This window comes from Miniopterus natalensis, chromosome 18 (genome assembly GCF_054644295.1).
Source record: "Miniopterus natalensis isolate mMinNat1 chromosome 18, mMinNat1.hap1, whole genome shotgun sequence".
NCBI lineage: Eukaryota > Metazoa > Chordata > Mammalia > Chiroptera > Miniopteridae > Miniopterus > Miniopterus natalensis.
Window position 1 is genome coordinate 4,331,945 of NC_142098.1, and position 22,727 is coordinate 4,354,671.

A 22,727-nucleotide genomic window follows, 5' to 3' on the forward strand; every position below is an offset into this window, starting at 1 on the left:
GGAAGACTTGTTTTTCATTCTCTATCCTATTGTATTATTTGAATTCCTACTAGGTCAACCTAGTAGAAAATTGGATGTTTCCTCCCCAAAAGGGAAAAGGATTTGTACACAGCTACTGAGGAGGCCACCTGACCCACTGTTGAGGGAGTTGGTGGTCCTAGAAGGCTTTCTAGAAGAGTTGTCTCCAAGCTGAATCCCTAAGTATGTGAGGTGGAATTGCCCAATCAAAGGTGAAGACTTACGAAAGATGAAGACCCACCAGGCGGATGGGCAGTGTAAGCAAGGGGAGTTTGGCATTGAGGATACACTAAGTGCAGGGCAGAGTTAAGGTGGGAGAGGTGGGCCATATTCAGCTCTGCAGGGTCTTTACATCTGAATGCTCAACAAGGGGGAAGTCCACTTCTACACTCACTCGCTGGATTGTTGGCAGGCCCCAGTCCCTCATCACTGGGCTCTTCACAGAGCTGTCTCCCCACATGGCAACTAACTCCTCCTAGAATGAGTGATCTAAGATAGAACCAGAAAGAACATATGCGACAGAAGCCACATGCTTTTTATAACTTAATCTCCGAAACGGCATCCCATCTCTTGCGAATTCTAGTAGAAAGAAGCCACTAAGTCCAGCCCACACCCCATGACAGGGAATTACACAGGGCAAAGCAGCAAGAAGCAGGGGTGCTGAGAGCCACCTCGGAGGCTGCCTACCCCAGGGGCCATGCGCGGAATTACGATCAATCCACTAAGAAGGATGAGCAGAAAGCTAGAAAGTGCCTGGGTCCCCAGCGGCATTGTTGCGTGGCTACCCCAGTCACGGCCTGCATCCCTAAATTCCTTATAACGTGAGGAGGAAAACAGCTCAAAATAAGATATAGCTCCACACCCACCAGGATAAAATTCAAAAGACTAATAACATCCAATGTTACTGAGAGTGGGGCATAAACATAGTGTAATCACTTTGGGAAAATATCTAGGAAAACAAAATATGCACATAGCCTATGACCCAGGTTCTCCGATCTTAGGTATTTATCCAAGACAAATGAAAACGTATGTCCACAAGAAGACTCTGCAGGAAGACTCATAACAGCTTTATTCATAATAGGCCCAATCTGGGGGAAGACACACACAAATGTTTATCAAACAGATAGGTAAGCAAATTGTGGCATATTCATTTAATATGCTAATCAGCTTTTAAAAAAACAAATTATTGATACAACAAAATGGATGAATCTCAAAAACATGCTTAGTAAAAAAGTCTTACACAAAAGAGCACATACATATGATTTCACTTACATGCAGGTCTAGGACAGGCAAAACTATGCTATGGTAGGAAAAATTAGAGCAGTGTTTGCCCCTTGGGGGGTACAGGTGAGAATAAAATGAAAGGGGTGTGAAGGAAATTTGAGCTGATGGTACTAGTCTGTGTCTTTTTTTTAAAGATGTCTATTGATTCCAAAGAGGAAGGGAGAGGGAGAGAGAGAAACATCAACAATGACAGTCATTGATCGGCTGCCTCCTGCATGCCCCCTGCTGGGGATGGAGCCCACAACCCAGGCATGTGTCCTGACCAGGAACTGAACCTCCATCTCCTGGATCCTAGGTCGATGCTCAGCTGCTGAGCCACGCCGGCTGGGGAACTAGCCTGTATCTTAATAGGGACTATGTTGCACAAATGTTTGCATTTGTCAAAATGTATTGAATAATATACTTGAGATTTGGGCATTTTATTGAATTTAAATTTTACCTCAACAGGAACCGTAAGCAGATATGAACTCTAGGTAATGACACGCATGCTAAAGTATTTAAGGTAAAATGTATTAATGCCAATAACTTACATTGAAATGCATCAAAAAGAAAAGAAAAAAAAGGCTACACAGGTAGATAAGTAAAAGCATGTAGAGTAAAATGTCAATGATACAACCTAGGTGGTTGTCATACAGGTGATCACTGTAAAATTCAAGTATTTTGTATGTTTGAAAATTTTCCTAAGTTACAGAAGACAAAACCTACTTACTTAAGCCACTGTTGAGTTTTTAATTATTTGCTGTCAAACATAACTCTTACTGACAATGATAACATAGCAAAGGTTTTCTACAAAGTGGATGAAACTGGCCCTTGCATTTATTCATTCCTTGAACAAACATTTACTGTTTACCTACTATGTGCTAGATCTTGTGCCCTTGATGGGGGTATGATCTTATGAGCAAAAAAACAAAGTCCTTGCTGTTGGGAATCTTATAACATAGCAAAGAAGATAGAGAAACATGTATTATCATACAAATAAATATGTTACTACTATGATCACAACTGTGAAGGAACAATACTGGGGCTCTAAGGCTATGGTCAAGGGGACCTGACCTGTAGTGGGGTTGGGTTGGGGCAATCAGGGAAGACTTCCTGGAGGAAAAGTACATGATGGAGAGTTAATAAGGTGAAGAGTAGCAGCAAACATTCAGACAGAAAGCACATCATGGGCAAATTAACTGAGATCAAAGGAAATGAAAGAAGGCTATTGTGCCTGAAGCACCAACAGAAGAAGAAAGAATCCAACATACTGAGGAAGGATGCTTGGAGAGTTCACTTTCCATGGACTTCTGCTGCCATTTCTAACTGCTTAGGATTTTTCCTGAGTGCTGCTCCAATAGCTGCGGGTGCTCGTGTCACAAGAAGCAATTAGGCCAGGCAGGAGCTTCTTTAATAACAGGTATTATGTACCTGATGAACCAAAATGGCTATTCGAAGCCACTTTTTAGTCCCTTTTATAATTAGGATCCAGTCTACCTCAGGGAAATAAGGGAATGGGGGAGTTTAATGGAGGGGGTGAGATGTAGCAGCCTCCATCTCCACTCCTTTATTTTGACACTCAAACCAAAGTTTCTATCAAGGAGCTTTTTACAGCTTGCTTTCTTTTCTGGGAAAGGAGAATGAGTGCATTGGGATGCTTGGCCAGTCTTTGTGTATATAAAATTTCTCATTTTTCTTGAAAATCCAACATAGCTCCTAAACTTAAACTTAAAGCTGTAGTTCCTACTTTTCTAAGGCAATGGAGATGATCATCACAGTGATTAAATGTAGTTCATTTTGTGTTCTGTTCACATTTACACTCCGTATTTTCAAAAAGTTATAATCCATTATTAAAAAGTGGGGGGGAAAGGTACAAAGAAGATGGGAAGCCTCCTCTGTCCTGAAAGAGGGCTTCCTTTTCCTCCTATGCAGCCAATAGCGCACTGGGTGAGGGAGCACTCATTGCAGGAAAGTCACAGGCTCAAAGTGACTCAAGAAAGGCCAGCTCTCCTTCACAGCTGGGTACCCTGGTCAGTCCAAGCCAGGTGTCAGCCTTTGCTGAGCACTGCATTCAGCCCTGCTAGCCTGCCCTGGACACAGAGGGGGCACCCTGGGGGTCCCACGCCTTTCTTTACCTCCTTTGCTTTTTCCTCATAGCATTAAATACTATTTATCAGACATCTACTCTGTGCCTATGCTTTCCATTAATTGTCCTTCCTCCCCAAACCCTTCAAGGTGGGTACCATTAGCCTCATTTTAAGGCTCAGGAAGCATATCAGTTAGGAATCTTTCATTTGTCAAAAGAGAAAATCCAACTCAAAATGACTTAAGCAAAAAGGGTATTTACTGACTCACATAACCAAGATATACTAATAGTATACCAGTTTCAGGCCCAGCTGGATCTGTGTGCTCACAAGAGCAACACGGCCCATTTCTGTCGGGTCCACTCCCCTTGTTGGAGGTGGGAGGGCAGGTCACTGGGATAACTCAGCATCCTGTATCTGTTCCTTTTCCTGTCTCATCACCTCTCACTGCTTCTGTCTGGGCTTCCTAACCATCCCTGAACCATTCATTTGGGCTGGGCAAGGAAATCCACTGATTGTTTTTTACCAAAGCCCAGCATCCAGCTCTGGAAGTGTGACAGGGGTCTGAGAACTGAGGAAAGGATGCACGGCCATAAAACTGCCATCCAGACTAAGTAACTATACCACGCCACTTCCCTCCACACTGGCCAAGCCTCATACTGTGCTGCTTTTGGAATAAAGTCCTTTCCACACTTCTGGTCTTAGCCCTGTTACCCTATCAGTCTGAGCTAAATCAGAAGCTTCACTCTCTCAGGAGTAAGCAAGAGTCCACACAAACCCTGAGTAGTTTCCTTGACAAACCCACGGATGGAGCAGTAGAATGAGGTGACTCCAGACCAGGGCATCGAGCCAGGGAGTAAATTAGGACTGGAAGCATCCAGCAGTCTGCTCACCAAGCCTGTGTCATAGTGCAGGACTGCTTCTTCGCAAACGAGGGGACTTTTTTAAAATTTGCAGTAAAGCATCCCATGGTCCTTAGTCCTTGGGCTCGCAGTCAATGCTACTTTAGGGGATTTCCATTCCCTCTCTCCCTCCATTCCTCTCCCTCCCTGTCTCTGTCTCTCTCCAGGTAAGATCCATTTCAGGATATCCTCTTACCTCACCTTTTAGGATTTCTTTACTCTCCTTAATGGAACAGACATAGCAGCCTGTCAGGAGGGAGAGAGGCAGGAAGAGGACCATACCAGTATCTATATCCCAACTCTATCCCTGGATACCACAAGGAGGAACTGCAACCTAGCTACAAAATTAAGAGGTCTCTGATAAGCCACCTACAATTTTTGAAAATATAGAAAACACATGAAAGAAGTATTATAGTCCGAAAGCATCACTGAAACACGTCTACTTTGCGCATGGCTTTTGATGTTAGAAACATGCTTTCATTTATTCAAAAATATGTTCTGAGAGCCTGAGAGCCTTTGATAAGGCCTCTCATCTCCCTGAACACTCTTTACCTAGGTCTCTGCATGGACAACTCTTAAGCATCTTTTACACACAAACTAATGTGCTCTGTGGGTTGCTTCACAGTCCTCCAATGAAGAAGCCCCAAACCTCAGGAGCAGCTTGTAGTTTTCGTATCTACGATACCTTTCAGTATTGCCAGGGTCTGGGGAATTACCAAGTTGAACCATATGAAATTGCCTTTTTGTAGGTCAAAATGAAAATGTTACATTTTTGAGAAAAACAGCAGCTTTAATCAACCAAAATATGCACTAATAGCATTAACTGCTTTCCTCAAATGATAAATTTCCCCAAGTATTAAATGATATATACCACGTTTATAAAATTCAGTATTGTTAAAATATATTCAATTCCTTCAATTACTCTTCTTGATTGGAGAATGTTCTGTTTCTTAGAGTTACAAATGACAAAAATGGTGGTAATCTGATGAAAAAAGTCAGGTGAGTATGATAGATGTGCTAAATTTCTTAGCCCAATTCAGTTACCTCCCCACAGTGGTTTGTGGTATCTGTGGTCAAATGTTGTCCTGGAAATGACAGGTTCACACCTGCTGACCAATGCAGAGTGCTTTCAGAGTGATTTGCATACATGATTTCAACTGCTTGACAATGCTACTGTTAGTTTTAAAACAGTAAAAGCAGTTTGGGTTAAAAGGCAGTAATGAGGCCTGGAGAATATTATGCTAAGCAAAAGAGGCCAGTCAGAGAAAGACAGGTATCACATTATCTCATTCATATGTGGAATCTAATGGACAAAATAAACTGAGGAACAAAATAGATCTAGAGACATAGAAGCATGGAACAGACTGAGGACTCTCAGAGGGAAGGCAGGGATGGGTGGGTGGGTGGGGAAGTGATTAACCAGGGAACTTATATGCATATATGTTTAGCCCAGGGACACAGACAATAGTGTGGTGAAGGCCTGGGGGGTGCGGGGGCAGGGTGGAAGAGATCAATGGGGGAAAAGAGGGGGACATCTGTAATACTTTCAATGATAAAAATTTTTTTTTTAAAGCAGTAATGAAATACCCTTTTTGCATACCACCAACAGTTACCAAGTCCATTTTTGGCTGAACGATAGTTTTAACACATTTGGGAACTTCATCAACATCCAATCACTGTCCAGATAACTTTTGATTTTTTGTCACAGCTTATGATGCTCTCATAGGGTCTCTGCTCTTTCAAATCTTAAGGAGCATATCTTTAACCATCTCAGCTTATGATCGTCCATCAACTGCTGTTACCCACTTGTCCAATTTTTTCACCTTTCCGATTGCAGCCAGGTGTAGAGAAATTGTTGTAGCAGAAACTCCTAAGTCTACTGCAAGGTCTCGAATTGCTGTTTTGCGGTTAGCTTCCACCATGACTCTCAACTCATCTTCATTTAAAACAGACCTGGGTCTTCCTCGAAGCTCGTTTTTCAGACTCAGCTCTCCAGACCGAAATTTTTCAAACGACCACCAGATAGTCCTTTCACTAACATAGCCTTCTCCAAAGACAGAAATGATGTTTCTACTTGCTGTGGCTGCACTATGTCCTAGTTTAAATTCATATAAAAAAAGTATTCGCAAATCTTTCAAAGACATGGTATTTTTCACTTCTGTGGAGAAAATAAACAATAAGAACTCAATCATCAAAGAAAACTGAAGAGCATATCATCACTATGAATACTAAACAACACAATTGAAAACAGACTGATATCAACTTGACCGTCATGGTTAAGTTTTAACTGGTGAAGTATCAGCAATCTCATTTGGAGGATAAGTGTTTTGATCACTGCTCTCTGCTGTCATCAGTTTCTATCAGGTGGATGTTACTTTTAAATCTTTAGGTTTCCCAATAGGAATACAATTGCCAGTAATTCTATAAGCATCTACCATAGAAGAAATGCTTTTGAACTAAGATATAAGTTGTGTTTTTAAATTCAGTGCTATCAAATTAAGACAAATCAGTTTGATGATTGGAAAAAATTCTCCCATAATGGGCTAACAAATACCTGTTTCTTATGTTTTCTGACAGAGTATTTTTAGGTCTTCCTCTTCCCTGTCTCATATGATCTGAATGACTGCTACTTCATGACCTCTTTATCTTCTTTTGCCTATTTCACTGCTCCCGGCTTCATACTTAATTTTGGTGTAGATGAATAAAAATAATATATTTTAGGGACGTGAAAGAACTGCTCGCCTATGTTAGCACCTTACCCCAGCAGTCATGTATTCTAAATGGCACTAGAGTCCACTGCCTAGTGTACTGTTTAAAATGCAACCATAACACACGTTTCCTAAACCCATCAGAGGTTTTTAAAAAGAGGGGAAGAGATTCAGCATAACCCAATTCTGGACAATATTTGGGTAAATTGTTGGGCAGTATGGGGAAGATTTCTTTTTCAATAGTTTTAATTCCAGCCCATTATAAGTATATATCCCTCCATAGCAATTTTTCTTTTTTTTCCTCCCCTCTGCTTCTAAGATGGTAAAATATCCTTGCTTAAATTCTAAATTAAGTTATTTCAAATAAGTCAATAATTAATCTTCTATTACAAGAGCAGGAAAAAATCTGACCTCAACCATAATATATTGTTACCAAAAACCAAAAAATATGTATTGCAACTATAAGATAATATTAGGAAAGTGAGTAGTTTTATTTTAGTCCTTAATATACTGAAAGCAATTTACCCTGTTGTTCCTAAATGGAACAGAAGTTGAGAAGAAAGGTTTCCTGTTGATATAGATTTAACTGATGCATGAAGCCACCTCTTCCACTTCAAACAAACATGCTGGTTAAGCTACAACCAAAAGACAAAACTTGTTTTAATACAGACCTAAATCCAAAAGCAAAAGAAGTTCCCAAATGCATAAGTGAGAGGAGGCTCAAAACCACTGTGATGAGGGGTTCATACCTCAGAACAACATACAAATAATGGAACAATCTAAAACAAAGACATTTTAAGACAAGTTAAAATAAGATATTTTAAAACATGCCTCAAAAGTTCAAAGAGAAAACAGATTCCATTAGGCAAAAAACAGGCGATTGTAAAAGAAATTCCACATTATAGTTACTTGTCCTGTCTCCTTAGTCTCCTCCAACCTCTGACAGTGCCTCAGTCTTCCGTCATCTTTCATGACCTTGACTCTTTTTAAAAAATTTTTATATATATCTTTATTGATTTCAGAGAGAGGAAAGGAGAGGGAAAGAGAGAGAGAGACAGAGAGACACCCATGATGAACGAGTCATTGGGGATCGAGCCCTCAACCGAGGCATGTGCCCTGACCGGGCATCGAACCTCGATCTCCTGGATCCTAGGTCGAGGCTCAACTGCTAAGCCACGCCCGGACGGGCATGACCTTGACTCTTTTGCAGAATACTGATCGGTTGATTCTTTTGTCAAATGTATCTCATTTGAATTTGGCTGATGTTTTCTTTCTTTTTTTCTTCTTATTGTTTTTAGCTGATGTTTTCTAATGATTCACAAAAGAATTCACAAAATTGATGTACCCTTATCAGTGCATTATCACAGGTTTCATGATGTCAATATGTTTTATTATTGTGATGTTCACCTTAATCCCTGATTAAGGTAAATTTTGACAGGTTTCATCCCTGTAAAGTTCTTATCTTCCCCTTTGTGGTTAATGAAGATCTGGGGGCAATAGTTTGATTCTATACAAATTTTATTTCTCCTCAAATTTTCACTAATCAATTTTACCATCCATTGGTAAATCTTGTCTGCAATAAGTATTACTATTTAGCTAGTGCTGATTTTCTATTATCCTCAATTCTTCCACAGTTATTAATTGAAATTCTACTGTAAAGAAGAACTGTTCCAGCTCTGGCTGGTATGGTGGGGGGTGTGCAAGAAGCAACTGATCGATGTTTCTTGCTCTCTCCCCCTCTCCCTTCCTCTTACTCTAAAAATCAATAGAAAAACCTTAAAGAACTGTCCCATATGTAATAGTGCCAACAAAAAAAAAAAAAGGGAGAGGGAGAGAGGAACATAGATTGGTTGCCTTCTGCACGCACCCTATTGGGAAAAGGGTTTGAAACCCAGGCATGTGCCCTGACCAGGAATCGAACCAGCAACCTCGAGATACATAGAATGATGCAAAAGCAATTGAGCAACATCAGCCAGGGCTCAAAGATTTTAATATTATAACTTCAGCAATTCACAAAAATTAATTTTAAGCCATATAATAGAAACCATAAACATGGAAAGATAGTAAACTTGCAATTACCTGTAAAAGGTGATGATTTCTTTGAATGTTTTCTTTTTAGAAGTTTCCTATTAATAAACACATAACCACAAGATTTACATGCAACAGGAGCCTAGAGGGGGGAAAAAAGAGAAAAAATATATTAAATTTTATTATTTATTAAACTTCTCAACTGTTTCTGTGGTCTCTTCAACTAAACAATAAGTAACTTGAGCCCGGCTGGGCTTGGCTCAGCGGTTGAGCGTCGACCTAGGATCCAGGCGATCAGGGTTCGATGCCCGGTCAGGGCACATGCCCGGTTGCGGGCTTGATCAATGACTCTCATCACTGATGTTTCTGTCTCTCTCCCTCCCACTCTTTTCCTCTCTCTGTAATCAATAAAGATATATTAAAAAAAAAAAAAAGACCAACTTATTTAAAATAAATAGTAATTTGAAAGAAGAAATCACAATTATATTTAAACTCATACAAACTGAGATAAAAGTTCTCATGGTCCTTTACAGTTTCATGCATATAGCAAATGTTTAATAATGCTAAAATGTGAAGTACAAAAATCATTTCCTAAAATGTCAGTGTCAGAATAGTTACAGCATGGATTAGACCAGAAGAAAGGTACTAGTTTAGGAAATTATTACATTAATCCCAGGATGAGAGGCTGTTGGCCTGTTCTGCTATGCTGGCAGGAGCAATGTATTCTTTTTGTTTGTTTTTTAATTTTAGAGGACATTTATTAAAGCTGAGGACAGTGAAATAAGGAAGGACATAGGATAATAGAAGACAGACTAGGTGGGGGAAATGAGCCCAGGATGGGCTGCTTTGGCTCACTAAGAAGTCAAACAAAAGTGGGTCTTGGGGGAGAGGTTCAGGTGGTTTGCTGGGGACAAACTGCCACTGCCCATTGCTGCCCTGGTTGCAAGCCTCATGGGGTTCATTAGAGTTTAGGCGATGCACCCCTGTTGGGGAAGAAGAGAGGGAGGAGGAGGGGAAAGATATGGGAGTACTCCCAGGAGGGAGAGCACACCTGTATTTTTGTTTGTTTGTTTAAAATATTACAGATGTCCCTTTTTCTCACCAATGACTCATTCCACCCTGTCCCATGCCTCTCCCCAGTCCCTCTCCCCACCATTGTCTGTGTCCTTGGGTTGTGCATATACGCATATAAATTCTTTGGTTAATCTCTCCCCCTCCACCGACCCGCCCTCCTCCATCCCTCTGACATTCGTCTGATTTATGCTTCCACGTCATTGAATCTATTCTGTTCATCAGTTTATTAAGTTCTTTAGATTCCACATATAAGCAAGATCATGTGATGTTTGTCTTTCTCTGCCTGGCTTATTTCCCTTAGCATAATTTTCTCCAGGTCCCTCCATACTGTCCCAAAGGGTATGAGATCCTTCGTCTTTACAGCTGCGTAGTATTCCATGGTGTAAATGTCCCACAGCTTTTTCATCCATCAATTGATGGGCACTTGGGCTGTTTCCAGATCTTAGCTATTGTAAACTGGGCTGCTATGAACATCGGGGTGCATATATTCTTTCTGATTAGTGTTTCAGATTTCTTAGGATATATTCCTAGAAATGGGATCACTGGGTCAAAAGGCAGCTCCATTTTTAATTTTTTGAGGAAACTCCATACTGTTTTCCATATTGATTACACCAGTCTGCATTCCCACCAGCAGTGCACCAGGGTTCCCCTTTCTCCACAACCTCGGCAGCACATGCCGTTTGTTGATTTGTTGATGAAGCCATTCTGACAGGTGTGAGGTGATACCTCATTGTGGTTTTAATTTGCATCTCTGATGATTAGCGACGTCGAGCATTTTCTCATGTGTCTCTTGGCCATCCGTATGTCCTCTTTGGAGAAGTGTCTATTCAGGTCCTTTGCCCATTTCTTAATTGGGTTGGTTGTCTTCCTCTTGCTGAGTAGTATGAGTTTTGTCCACTTTGGAAATTTTAGCTCCTTATCAGATGCATCCTTGGCAAATATGTTTTCCCAGACCGTGGGGTTCCTTTGTATTTTGAGGCTGTTTTCTTTTGCTGTGCAGCTTTTTAGTTTGATGTAGTCCCATTTGTTTATTTTTTCTTTTGTTTCTCTTACCCTAGGAGATGTATCAGTGAAAATTCCACTACGTGGGATGTCTGTGACTCTACTGCCTATGTTTTCTTCCAGGATTCTTATGGTTTCACGATTTATATTTAAGACTTTTATCCATTTTGAGTTTACTTTTGTGTATGGTGAAAGTTGGTGGTCTAGTTTCACTTTTTTGCATGTATCTGTCCAATTTTCCCAATACCACTTATTGAAGAGACTGTCTTTACTCCATTGTATGCTCTTGCCTCCTTTGTCAAATAGAATGACGTGGGTCTATTTCTGGGGTCTCTGTTCTGTTCCATTGATCTATATGCCTGTTGTTGTACCAATACCAGGCTGTTTTGATTACAATGGCTTTGTAGTACAGTTTGATGTCCGGTAATGTGATCCCTCCCACTCTGTTCTTTTTTCTCAAGATGTCTGCAGCTACTATTCGGGGTCTTTTTTGGTTCCATATAAATTTTTGAAATGTTTGTTCTAGATCTGTGAAATATGCTGATGGTATTTCAATAGGAATTGCACTGAATTTATAAATTGCTTTGGGTAGTACGGACATTTAAATGATATTAATTCTTCCAATCCATGAGCCTGGTATATTCTTCCATTTGTTTATATCTTCCTCTATTTTTTTTTTTTTTCCAGTGTCCTGTAGTTTTCCAAGTACAGGTCTTTCACATCCTTGGTTAAGTTTATTCCTAGGTATCTTATTTTTTTAGTTGTAATGGTAAATGGTATTTTTTTTTTTTTAGTTTTTCTCTCTCTGAAAGTTCATTGTTGGTGAACCTTCTGGATATTGATTTTGTATCCAGCTACCTTGCCAAATTTGTTTTTATCAAATCTAGTAGTACTTTGATGGAGTCTTTAGGGTTTTCTATGTACAATATCATGTCATCTGCAAATAATGACAGTTTCATTTCCTCCTTTCCAATTTGGATCCTTTTATGTTTTCCTCCTGTCTGATGGCTGTGGCTAGGACTTCCAGTACCATGTTGAATAAGAATGGTGAAAGTGGACATCCTTGTCTTGTTCCTGATTTAAGAGAAATGGTTTTAATTTTTGACCATTGAGTATGATGTTGGCTGTAGGTTTGTCATATATGGTCTTTGTTATGTTGAGGTATGATCCCTCTATTCCCATTCTGCAGAGAGTTTTTATCAGAAATGGGTGCCGGATTTTGTCGAATGCTTTTTCTGCATCTATTGATATGATCATATGATTTTTGCCCTTCATTTTGTTTATGTATCACATTTATTGATTTGCGGATGTTGTACCAGCCTTGCATCCCCAGAGTAAATCCCACTTGGTCATGGTGTATGATCTTTTTAAGGTATTGCTGGATCCAGTTTGCTAGTATTTTAGTGAGGATTTTAGCATCTATGTTCATCAGGGATATTGGCCTGTAATTTTCTTTCTTTGTAGTGTCTTTATCTGGTTTTGGGATTAGGATGATGCTGGCCTCATAAAGAGTTTGGCAGTTTTTCCTCCTTTTGAATTTTGTGGAATAGTTTGAATAGAATAGTTGTTAATTCTTCTTTGAATGTTTGGTAAAACTCACCTGTAAATCCACCTAGTCGAGGACTTTTGTTTGCTGGGAGTTTTTTGATTACTGCTTCAATTTCATTAGTTGTCATCGGCCTATTAAGGTTTTCTGCCTCTTCTTAATTCAGCTTTGGAAGGTTATATGCTTCTAGGAATTTGTCCATTTCACCCATGTTGTCCAGTTTGTTGGCATATAGTTGCTCATAGTATTTTCTTATAATCCTTTGTATTTCTGTTGGGTCAGTTGTTATATCGCCTCTTTCATTTCTGATTTTATTTGGGTCCTCTTTGTTTTTTAGTGAGTCTGGCTAAAAGTGCATCAATCTTATTTATCTTTTCAAAGAACAAGCTCTTGGTTTCATTGATTTTTTTGTATTTTTTTTTAGTCTCTATGTCATTAATTTCTGCTTTGATCTTTATTATTTCCTTCCTTCTACTTCCTTGGGGCTTTTCTTGCTGTTTTAGTTGTTGTGTTAGATGGTTCATAAAATCTTTTTCTTGTTTCTTGAGATAGGCCTGTAATGCTATGAATTTTCCTCTCAGGACTGCTTTCGCTGTGTCCCATAGATTTTGGGTTGTCTGTTCATTTTCATTTTTTTCCATGAAGTGCTTGATTTCTTCCTTGACCTCATTGGTAACCCATTCATTGTTTGATAGTATGCTATTTAGCCTCCAGGTGTTTGAATATTTTTTAGTTTTTTTATAGTTGTTGATTTCTAGTTTGATGGCATTGTGATCCGAGATGCTTGATATGATTTCAATCTTCTTGTATTTGTAGAGAATTGCCTTGTGCCCTAACATGTGGTCTATTTTTGAAAATGTTCCATGTGCACTTGAGAAGAATGTGTATTCTGCTTGCTTTGGGATGAAATGTTCTGTAAATGTCAATTAAATCCATTAGGTCTAGTGTCATTTAAGGTCTGTGTTTCCCTGTTGATTTTTTGTCTTGATAATCTGTCCAGTGCTGACAGTGGGGCGTTAAAGTCCCCCACTATGATTGTGTTGCTGTCAATCTCCCCCTTAAAGTCCCCCAAGAAATTTTTTATATATTTAGGTGCTCCTATATTGGGTGCGTAAATGTTTATAAGGGTTATTTCCTCCTGTTGGATTGATCCCTTTAGTATTATGTAGTGACCATCTTTGTCTCTTGTTATGGTCTTTATTTTGTAGTCTATTTTGTCAGAAATAAGTATTTCTACTCCAGCTTTCTTTTCCTTTCCATTTGCGTGGAATATTTTATTCCATCCCTTCACTTTTAGCCTGTGTGAGTCCTTTGCTCTCAGGTGGGTGTCTTATAGACAGCATATATTTGGGTCCTGTTTTCTTATCCATTCAGCTACCCTATGTCTCTTGGTTGGACCATTTATTCCATTTACATTTAAGGTTACTATTGATATAAACTTATTTAATGCCAGTTTTTCCTTTATGCTGATGTACCTTTCTCTCACTATTCCTTTTCTTAGAGCAGTCCTTTTAGCATTTCTTGCAATGCTGGTTTGATGGTACTGAACTCCTTTAGCCTTTTTTTGTCTGGGAAGCTCTTTATTTCACCTTCAATTTTAAATGATAGCCTTGATAGATAAAGCAATCTTGGTTGCATGTTTTTGCTTTCCATTACTTTGAGAACTTCATGCCACTCCCTTCTGGCCTGGAGAGTTTCTGTTGAGAAATCAGCTGTCAGCCTTATGAGGGTTCCCTTGTAGGTCACTGCTTGTTTTTCTCTTGCATCCCTTAATATTTTTTCTTTGTCCTTGACACTTGCCATTTTAATTATGATGTGTCTTGGAGTGGGTGTCTTTGGGTCCCTTGTTTGGAACCCTCTGTGCTTCCTGAACTTGTGTGGCTTTCTCCCTTGCCAGCATAGGGGTTTTCTATCATTATTTCCTCCATCAAGTTCTCTATCCCTTGCTCTTTCCTCCCCCTCTGGTACCCCTATGATGCGGATGTTGTTACATTTCATTTTGTCCCAAAGCTCCCTAGACTATCCTCATGCTTTTTAAGTGTTTTTTCTTTTTGCTGCTCTTATTTTTTTCTACCTTGTCTTCTAAGTCACTTATTCTACCCTCTGCTTCATTGAGCCTGCTTTTAATTCCTTCCAGTGTATTTTTGATATGAGACAGCGTTCTTTCTGATTTTTGTTTATGTTATGTATCTCTTTTTCATGTTTTCACTAAGGTCCTTGATCTTATCATCTAGTGCATTGTTTTTCTCATTAAGTTCCTTGAACATCTTTATAATCAATACTCTGAGCTCTGTTTCTGATAACTTGCTTAACTTCATCTCATCAAAGTCTTTTTCCGGCGATTTTTCCTTTTCTTTAATTTGGTGATTGTTTCTTTGTCTCCCCATTTTGGTAGGTCTTAGTGTTTGTATCTATATATTAGACATATTTACTGTCTCCCAGTCTTGTGGGGTGGGATTTTGTATTGTGAGACCAGTGGAGCCCAGAGGCGTGTTTTCCTTATACTTCTGAGCTCTTTGCTCTAGGCATGTCCCTTTTGTGGGTATCTGTTTTGTGGGTTCTTTGGGTTCTCCTGTTGTGGTTGGGTCTAGATTATTGTTGACCAGATCTTGGGAGGGATCTCCTCTTAGGTGGGCTGTGTGTCTCAGCCCCAACCTCGTCATGTAAACTGCCGTATGGGTGCTGGCAAGGCAGGATAATACACAACTAAACTTCCATGAAACAAGGGGTATCTTACAAAATATCTTGACAGTCACAATGAAAACAACCCAAGTGAAAATAGAACTGGGAGAGTGAAGGGAGAACACAAATTCTAGAGGGGGGGAAAAAAAGCTTAAAAAAGAGAAAGAAAAGTAAAGCTTAGAGAGAGAAAGTATAGTGTTGTTAATAGTGATGAAAATTTAGAAAATAATAATAAACTAAAATGTAAAAAATAGAGAAGCTGCTGGGAGATAATAGAGGCAGAGAAAAGATTCTGAAGAAGGGCCAGCAAAAAATCAAGGGAGAGAATAGGAATAGGATAATAGCTGAAAATGAAAAAATAAAAATACAATAAAGAGAATAAGAGAAACTACCAATCGAACAAAAAGACAGGAAGACAGAAGGGAAGATAACAAAAGAAAGAAAAAGAAGAAGAAAAAAAAGTTATGCCCATGGATCAAGAGGAGAGAGAGAGATAAAGCCAAGGCAGGTTGGGACTCCAATAAAGAGATTTGGGGGAAACTATAGAGGAAAGCAGTAAACTTGTCGGTTATAATGATAAAGTCCCAGTCATTAAGCAGGAAATATCAAGAAAGTCTTGATAGTAGAAGCAAGGATAAAACAAAACAAAGCAGAGAAACAAAACAAAAAACAAGGTAAGCAAAACAAAATTCTTTTCTAAAAAAATTTTTAAAAATTTTTAATTAAAAAATTATAAAATTTTAAAAGATGAAAAAACAAATAACTTTTTTCCCTTTCTCTTCTTCCTAAGGGGAAAAGAGAACAAACACACACACAAACAAAAAAACTCCCCAAAATCAAACAAAACAAAAAACAGAAAGAAAAAAAAGTCAATCAGGTGAGTTTCTTCTAGGCAGCTTGTGTTGTCTGCGGCTCACGGCTTTGTATGGTGATTTCCGTTCTCCTGGGAGGTACTTGTATATCAGCCAATGTGAGGAGCTGTCTAGGTCTGGCTCTCGTGTCCTTAGGTAGATGGTAGATCTGAGGCTCTTTGTGGACCACCTCCTCTTGTCAGCTATTTTGCCACTCTGTAGTTGCCTGATCTTGCTCCAGAGTCTTCTGTAGAGTCTTTAGGGTGCAGGATGGCGAGTGTAGCTCAGGATATCACTCCCCTTACTTAAGAGGTTTCGCTGTCAGGCGCTCACTGTGGGGAAGTTAGTCTCTGCTCCACAGCCAGCTCCTCAGTCCTTTCCCTGTTCTCCGATTCTAGTTCCCCATGCACTGGCCTGCTGCAGCTTCAGATTGATTTCAGTTTGTTGCCTTTTCTGTCTGGGCCATTTCAGCAGCCTGGGCCCAATGGGTTCGATTAAAAAACATTCCAGTGACCCCTTTGCCTGCCCAGCCCCAGCAGGAGCTTCAGCTTTTCCCCCAGCTCCCAAACAACAGTCCCTGGGAGTCTTACTCTTGTAATGTCCTCCCGTGTACTGCTCTCCCTTCCCTCTCAGGACTATGCCCTGCAGGTGTGTCTGGGGCCTCAGTGAACAGGACCAGCCCCTTTCCTGTTGGGGGTGGTGCTCCCAAGCTGCAGGAGGGGAAGGCGCTCCACCCCTCCCCTCCCAGCTCTGGTTGGCTGGTTGCACAAGGCACGCCCTTCAAACAGTCTACTGTGCAGACCCCAATCCAAGCTTCCACTGGTCTGTCCCCGCAGTGCAAGCCAGGAAGGTGGGAGCCAGTTCAGTGATCAGAACTCAAAAATGCACAAAGTAATACACAAGCAGAGTCCCCCCTGCAAGGTCCTGCGGACCACGCTCCAAAGCACCCAGCAGGAGGGGACCCAAAGTCAGCTCCACACAGCTCCCCTCACCTCTGATCTCAGTAAAGCTGGGGTGGCTCCATGCACCACCATGGCGCCCCTCAGGGCGGGTCACAAATCCCAGACTCTCCCCACCGGGAGCTCAGGGCAAGAGGGCTCTCCTCCCCTTCCCCGTGCCACACAGATCAAATGCTTTCTGGGGCTCAACCCAATGCCTTACAGGGAGGCAGAGGGTCCTTGTGTGCAGCTGCTCAGTGCAGTCCTCTGGTCCCTTTCTACTCAGATGCCACATGCTTTGGGAGAGCCTTTCCTATGGTCAGTGCCCTGAGCGTTAGACACCAGTCGCATCTGCCATTAGAAGCTTTGTTTCCTAGGAAGGCACCTTCCCCTCCTCGTGGACTCACTGCTCCCTTGGGTCACTCTGCCCTCCGCACAGGGCACTCCTTCCCCTTCCTCTAATCCAGGTATGAGATCCCCACTTTTGGATGCCGGTCTGCACTCCCGAGGGGAGGTAACTTCGCAGCCTCCAAGTCTCAGGGCTCAGAGCCCAGCACAGGCTTCAGGGGCGACTCCCCCTTTCTACACTCCCCCCTTACCAGACTCTATGATGTTTCTTCAGTGCTCCCTACTCACACTATGTCCACTCAGGTATGTTTCTCTGGTTTCTCCAAGCTGGCTACGTAGTATTTTAGGAGTAAATCAAGTCTGTGGCTGGGAGTGGGGGCGCTCTGCTGCTTCTCACAGTGCCGCCATCTTCCCTCCTCTGTATTTTTTTTTTAAAGTATACATTTGACAGACATTTCAAAAGAAGTAAAGAATAACACTTGGACACAAACTGATTACTGATGAGAAAAACAGAACTGAAAATGAGGCTAGAAGTTCAAACCAGAAAGGGGAAGAGGGCCAGACACTAACAAGTTGAAAGAAAAAAATAAAAAGAAACACTATTGTGGGATAATAGGGGGAGAAAAATTATTTTTAAAAAAATTTATACACACACACATCTGCCTCCTGGTTCCTGGCACAGAGCTCCAACAAGCCTTGCGATTTTATAAGCGATAAGAGCACTAGGATCATCTTCTGTTCAATATTTGGTCTTAGATCCCAATTCCTGACATAAAGTTCCTAAATCCCTTAGCACTTCCTGGATGATAGCAATGTCTTTCATCTTTCATGATAAAACACTGAACAAATGAGAAACAGAAGGGAACTTCCTCAACATGATAAAATGCACTTATGAAAAACCCACAACTAACATCATACTCAATAGGAAAGACTGAAAGCTTCCTTCCCAAGACCAGGAACAACATGCATATCTGCTTCTGCTGCTTTTACTCAACACTATAATGGAAAGGCAGAGAAATCAGGCAAGAAGAAGAAACTAAAGGCATCCAAACTGAAATGGAGAAGTAAATCTCCCTATTCACAGGTCACATGACCTTATATATAAAAAGTCCTAAACAAACACACAACATTAGGGCTAATGAAAGAATTCAGCAGTGTTGCAAGATACAAGACCAACAAACAAAAATCAGTTTTATTTCTATACACTAGCAATAAATCTAAAAATGAAAATAAGAAAATAATTCTATGTATATGACCACCAAAAAAATAATTAGGAATAAATTTAACCAACAAGATGTAAGACTTGTACAATGAAGCCCGGCTGGGCGTGGCTCAGCAGTTGAGCACTGACCTAGGATCCAGGCGATCAGGGTTCGATTCCCGGTCAGGGCACATGCCCGGGTTGTGGGCTCGATCAATGACTCATCACTGATGTTTCTCTCTCTCTCCCTCTCCTTTCCTCTCTCTGAAATCAATAAAGATATATATTTTTTAAAAAAAGACTTCTACAATGAAAACTATAAATAAATCATTGTTGAGAAATTAGAGAACTAAATTAATGGAAAGACAACAATGTTCACAAGTTGGAGGACTTAATATTGTTAAGATGACAATACTTCCCAAATCAATCTACAGATGCAATGCAATACTTATAAAAATCTCAATAGCCTTCTTTTTTTTCTGGAAATGGAAAAGCTAATTCTAAAATTCACATGGATTGGCCATGGCTGGGTAGCTCAGTTGGTTAGGGCATTGTCCCATACACCAAGGTTGTGGGTTCAATCCCCCGTCAGGGCACACACAAGAATCAACCAATGAATGCATAATTGAGTGGAACAGCAAATCGATGCTTCTCTCTTTCCCTTCCTCTCTCTAAAAATCAACAAATAAAATTTTTTTTAAAATTCACATGGATTTGCAAGGGACTCTGAAAAGCCAAACAATCTTAAAACAAGAACAAGGTTGGAAGACTTACATTTCCTGATTTCAAAACTTATACAAAGATACAATCATCAAAATGCTGAACACTTGTGGTTTCCAGTTCTAAATGGAGTCACCACTTCCATGCAGAACTTACTGAAAAATTAACAACTCTTCTTAGATCTGTAGGAGAAATGAGGTCCCAGGGCAAACCACGCCCCCCTCACCCCCCCCAAATTGGCCAGAGAGGTGAATACAGAGACTCTCAAGTTACCAAAGCAGAAATTCAGTGTAAGGGGAGGAAAAACTCAACTGTAACTGAAAATTGCTGAAGGCTCAGTGTGGACAAGTCTGAGAGATACAGTTTCAGGTGGACCCAGTCATACGGTGTCCCCCACACTTTTGTGAGTTTTACCTCCAGGAGCTCAACTGGGTTCCCATAGTAAGTATCAGGGGGAGATCTCCTGCTTCTAGGAGGGGAAAGGAAATACACCAGAACACTCTGTCAAGGTTAACATAAAGATTAGCGGAACCCCTGAGGAAGGACCTTTGGCTAACCTCCTAGCACTCTGCCTGCCGGTCTGACAAAGGTGGAATGTCCGCTGTGTTACTAGGAGACACGGCTTATGGTAACCATGACCCCTGCCGGCATCTCGCCTGGTGACCAGCCCTGGCTTAGGGCTTCCCTAAGTATAAGCATCATTCCCTGCGAAACCTGCGGAGCTACAGTCTTGCTTGGGAGCTGAAAACGACATTTCCCAGCGACAGTCGCTCTTGCCGCCATAGCACGGTTCCGGTTCTCTCCGCCCGCGTCCTTGGCAGAGCCGAGAGGGCCCCGGCGCGCTGCGTATCACGCCGCGTCCGGCTGCTGTTCTGCCGCAGGCGGCGTTTCCCGTCACATCCGGGCCCCGTCAGGCCCCGTCGGGCTGAACCCGACTCCAGCGGCCACAGCCGCTGATGGCCCGAGGAGTTTGGCTCAGAAAACAGACGTTAATTCAAGAAGCCACGCAGAGGTAGGAACGACAAGCTCACCCTTTAAAAAGGTACAGCATACACACCACCATTCAGAGAAAGGGCCTAGAAGTACAGGCTTTAATGGGAACTTAGCATGCAGTACTGTTCTACCAAAAATATAGGCCAGATTGATTATTTGGGTATGAATATTATTACAAAGCATATTAATATCAGCAATTTATTGAAATTTAAGAGGAAACCGTTAATACACTGCGGCCCCTTTTGTCACATGTGGGCGTCCGCCCAGGGCCCGGCGGGGACCGCCCGGTTCCCGCACACGCCGGAGGGGAACAAAGCCACCCCGCGGGACAGCACGGGGCGTGCGGAGCCTTCCCTCCGGGGCACGACCCCGCCGCTGTCACCGGAGCCGGCCCGGAGACCCGGGACAAGCCCACGCCCCCTTCCGCGCCGCCCGGCCGCCGGCCGGACACTCGCCAGTCTCACGGCCGCCAGGTGCGCGCCGGCCCCGCCGCGGCTGCCCGCTCCCTGCGCTGCCCGGACACCCCCGGCTCGTCCCGGGACCCGGCGACGCGGCCTCTCCGCGGCCAACCGCCGCCCACCTGTTGGTCGCACTCGGGGCACGATTTGGTGGCCACCTTCACTCTCTTGGCTCGACTCGCGGCGGAGGCTGCGGCTCGGGCTCCTCCCCTCGCACCTCAGCGGCCCGGCCTCCGCCCGCCGGTCTCGCAGCCCAGACTGAGGCGCCGCTGGGTACGCGCGCGTCCGCGAGGTCGGGCGGAGCCCGCGTGTGAGGGGGCGGAGCCTGCGTATGAGGGGCGTGGCCTGCGTGTGAGGGGGCGGGGCGCGCCGCGGTGTGTGCGGGCTGCCTGTCACCAGGCGCCGCGCTCCAACCCGCCCCACGCCGGCCCTGGAGCGCTTCCGGACTCTCACGTGAGCTAACGGACGAACCCTGTAGCGAGCGAAGCAATGGCCACGCCTTCTCCCAGTTCTGCGGACGTGGGGGCGTGGCTTGGGAGGGACCTAGAGGTGACGGACGTCAGGCTCGACCAGTGAGTGCACAAGATGCCGATACGCGCTGGGCACGCCCCCCTCCCCGGCCTGGTGGACAAGGGGAGTGGGAGGGAAGGGGTGGGAGGCAAAGCTGCCAGGACCGGTCCTGGCGCGTAGTTAACTGCGGAACTGTTAGCAGGTCTGCTGGTTGAGGAGTCGTAGCAGACGCTGGGAACGGAACCCGCCGGCGTGGCTCAGTTGGTTGAGCGGCTTCGGGGCACCGCGAGGTTGCCGGTCGGATTCCCCGTCGGGGCACACGCCTGGTTTCCGGCTCCCCCGGCAGGGGGCGTCTCTCTCGTCAAGGTTTCGCTCTCCGCTCTCCCTCTCCCTTCCTCTGTATGAAGTCAATAGAAAATGTATCAGCAGCGGGTTTGGCCCAGGGGACGGCGTCCGCCGGGCCTGCAGGGCCCTGGGCTCGGTGGAGGCCGAGGCCCGCACCTCCGCGGCGGCTCCGCGCCCAGAGCGAGCAGGCCACCGACCCGTGGTGCCCTCGCGCTCTCCCCCTTCCACGCGCTCTGAAAAGCGGTGGAAAAAATATCCTTGGTGAGGATTAAAAAAAAATAGCCCTGGCCCCTGGCTCCGTGGTTCGAGCCTGGGCCTGCGGACCGAAGGGCTCGGTGGTGCCAAGGCCGCCCCGGGGCTGCGGGTCCTTCACGCCCGGCGGGCGGGCCGCGGCGGGCGGGCCGCGTCTCTCATGGCGTTTCCCCTCCCTCCCTCCCTCTCTCCCTCCTACTCTCTCAAAAAAAAAAAAAAAAAAATCAATGGAAAAAATATCCTCAGGTGAGGATTAACAAAATAAATAAGTATATTTTTAAAAAGAAACTGTACACTTTGCTCAGAGAAAATGCCCATCAGCGTTTATGACAGAAAATGGCTGTTAGGCTGGTAGCTCGTTGTTACGGCCCGGCCGGTGTGGCTCCGCGCTGGAGCATGACCCATGAACCCGGAGGTCAGGGTTCAGTTCCTGGTCAGGGCACGGGCCAGGGTTTGGGGCTCACGCCCAGTCGGCGTGCAGGAGGCAATGAAGTGTGATGCTTCTCTCATCAGCGGTTCTCTCTCGCTCTCCCTCTTCTTCTCTAACGATCAATAAGAACATTTTTTTTTTTTTTAAAAAAAAGCTAAAACACAGGCATGCCTGGCATTTCTTTCTTTCTTTTTCAATCCTCACCCAAGGGTATTTTTTCCATTGCTTTTCAGAGAGGAAGGGAGAGAGAGAGAGAGAGAGAAGCCTCGCATCGACTCGTTGCCTCCTGCAGGTGCCGACCGGTGGGATGGAGCCTGCGGCCAAGGCGGTGCCCTTTGCGGGAGCTGAAGCCGGCCGTGCGCTGACCGCTGAGC

The 22,727-nt window shown here is 43.2% G+C and overlaps 1 protein-coding gene across 1 annotated transcript; it reads right to left on the bottom strand.

Annotated features, from left to right (window-relative positions):
- Positions 1–5,689: 5,689 nt before the first annotated feature.
- LOC107535855 (histone-lysine N-methyltransferase SETMAR-like) lies at positions 5,690–22,433 on the bottom strand. Its single transcript, XM_087827380.1, has 4 exons — positions 22,388–22,433; positions 20,939–21,006; positions 9,055–9,145; positions 5,690–6,425 (listed from the first exon to the last, which is right to left on the bottom strand). The coding sequence occupies exons 1-4, from the start codon at positions 22,431–22,433 to the stop codon at positions 6,043–6,045; spliced, it is 588 nt and encodes a 195-aa protein (XP_087683506.1). The 3' UTR covers positions 5,690–6,042.
- Between the last annotated feature and the right edge of the window lie 294 nt (positions 22,434–22,727).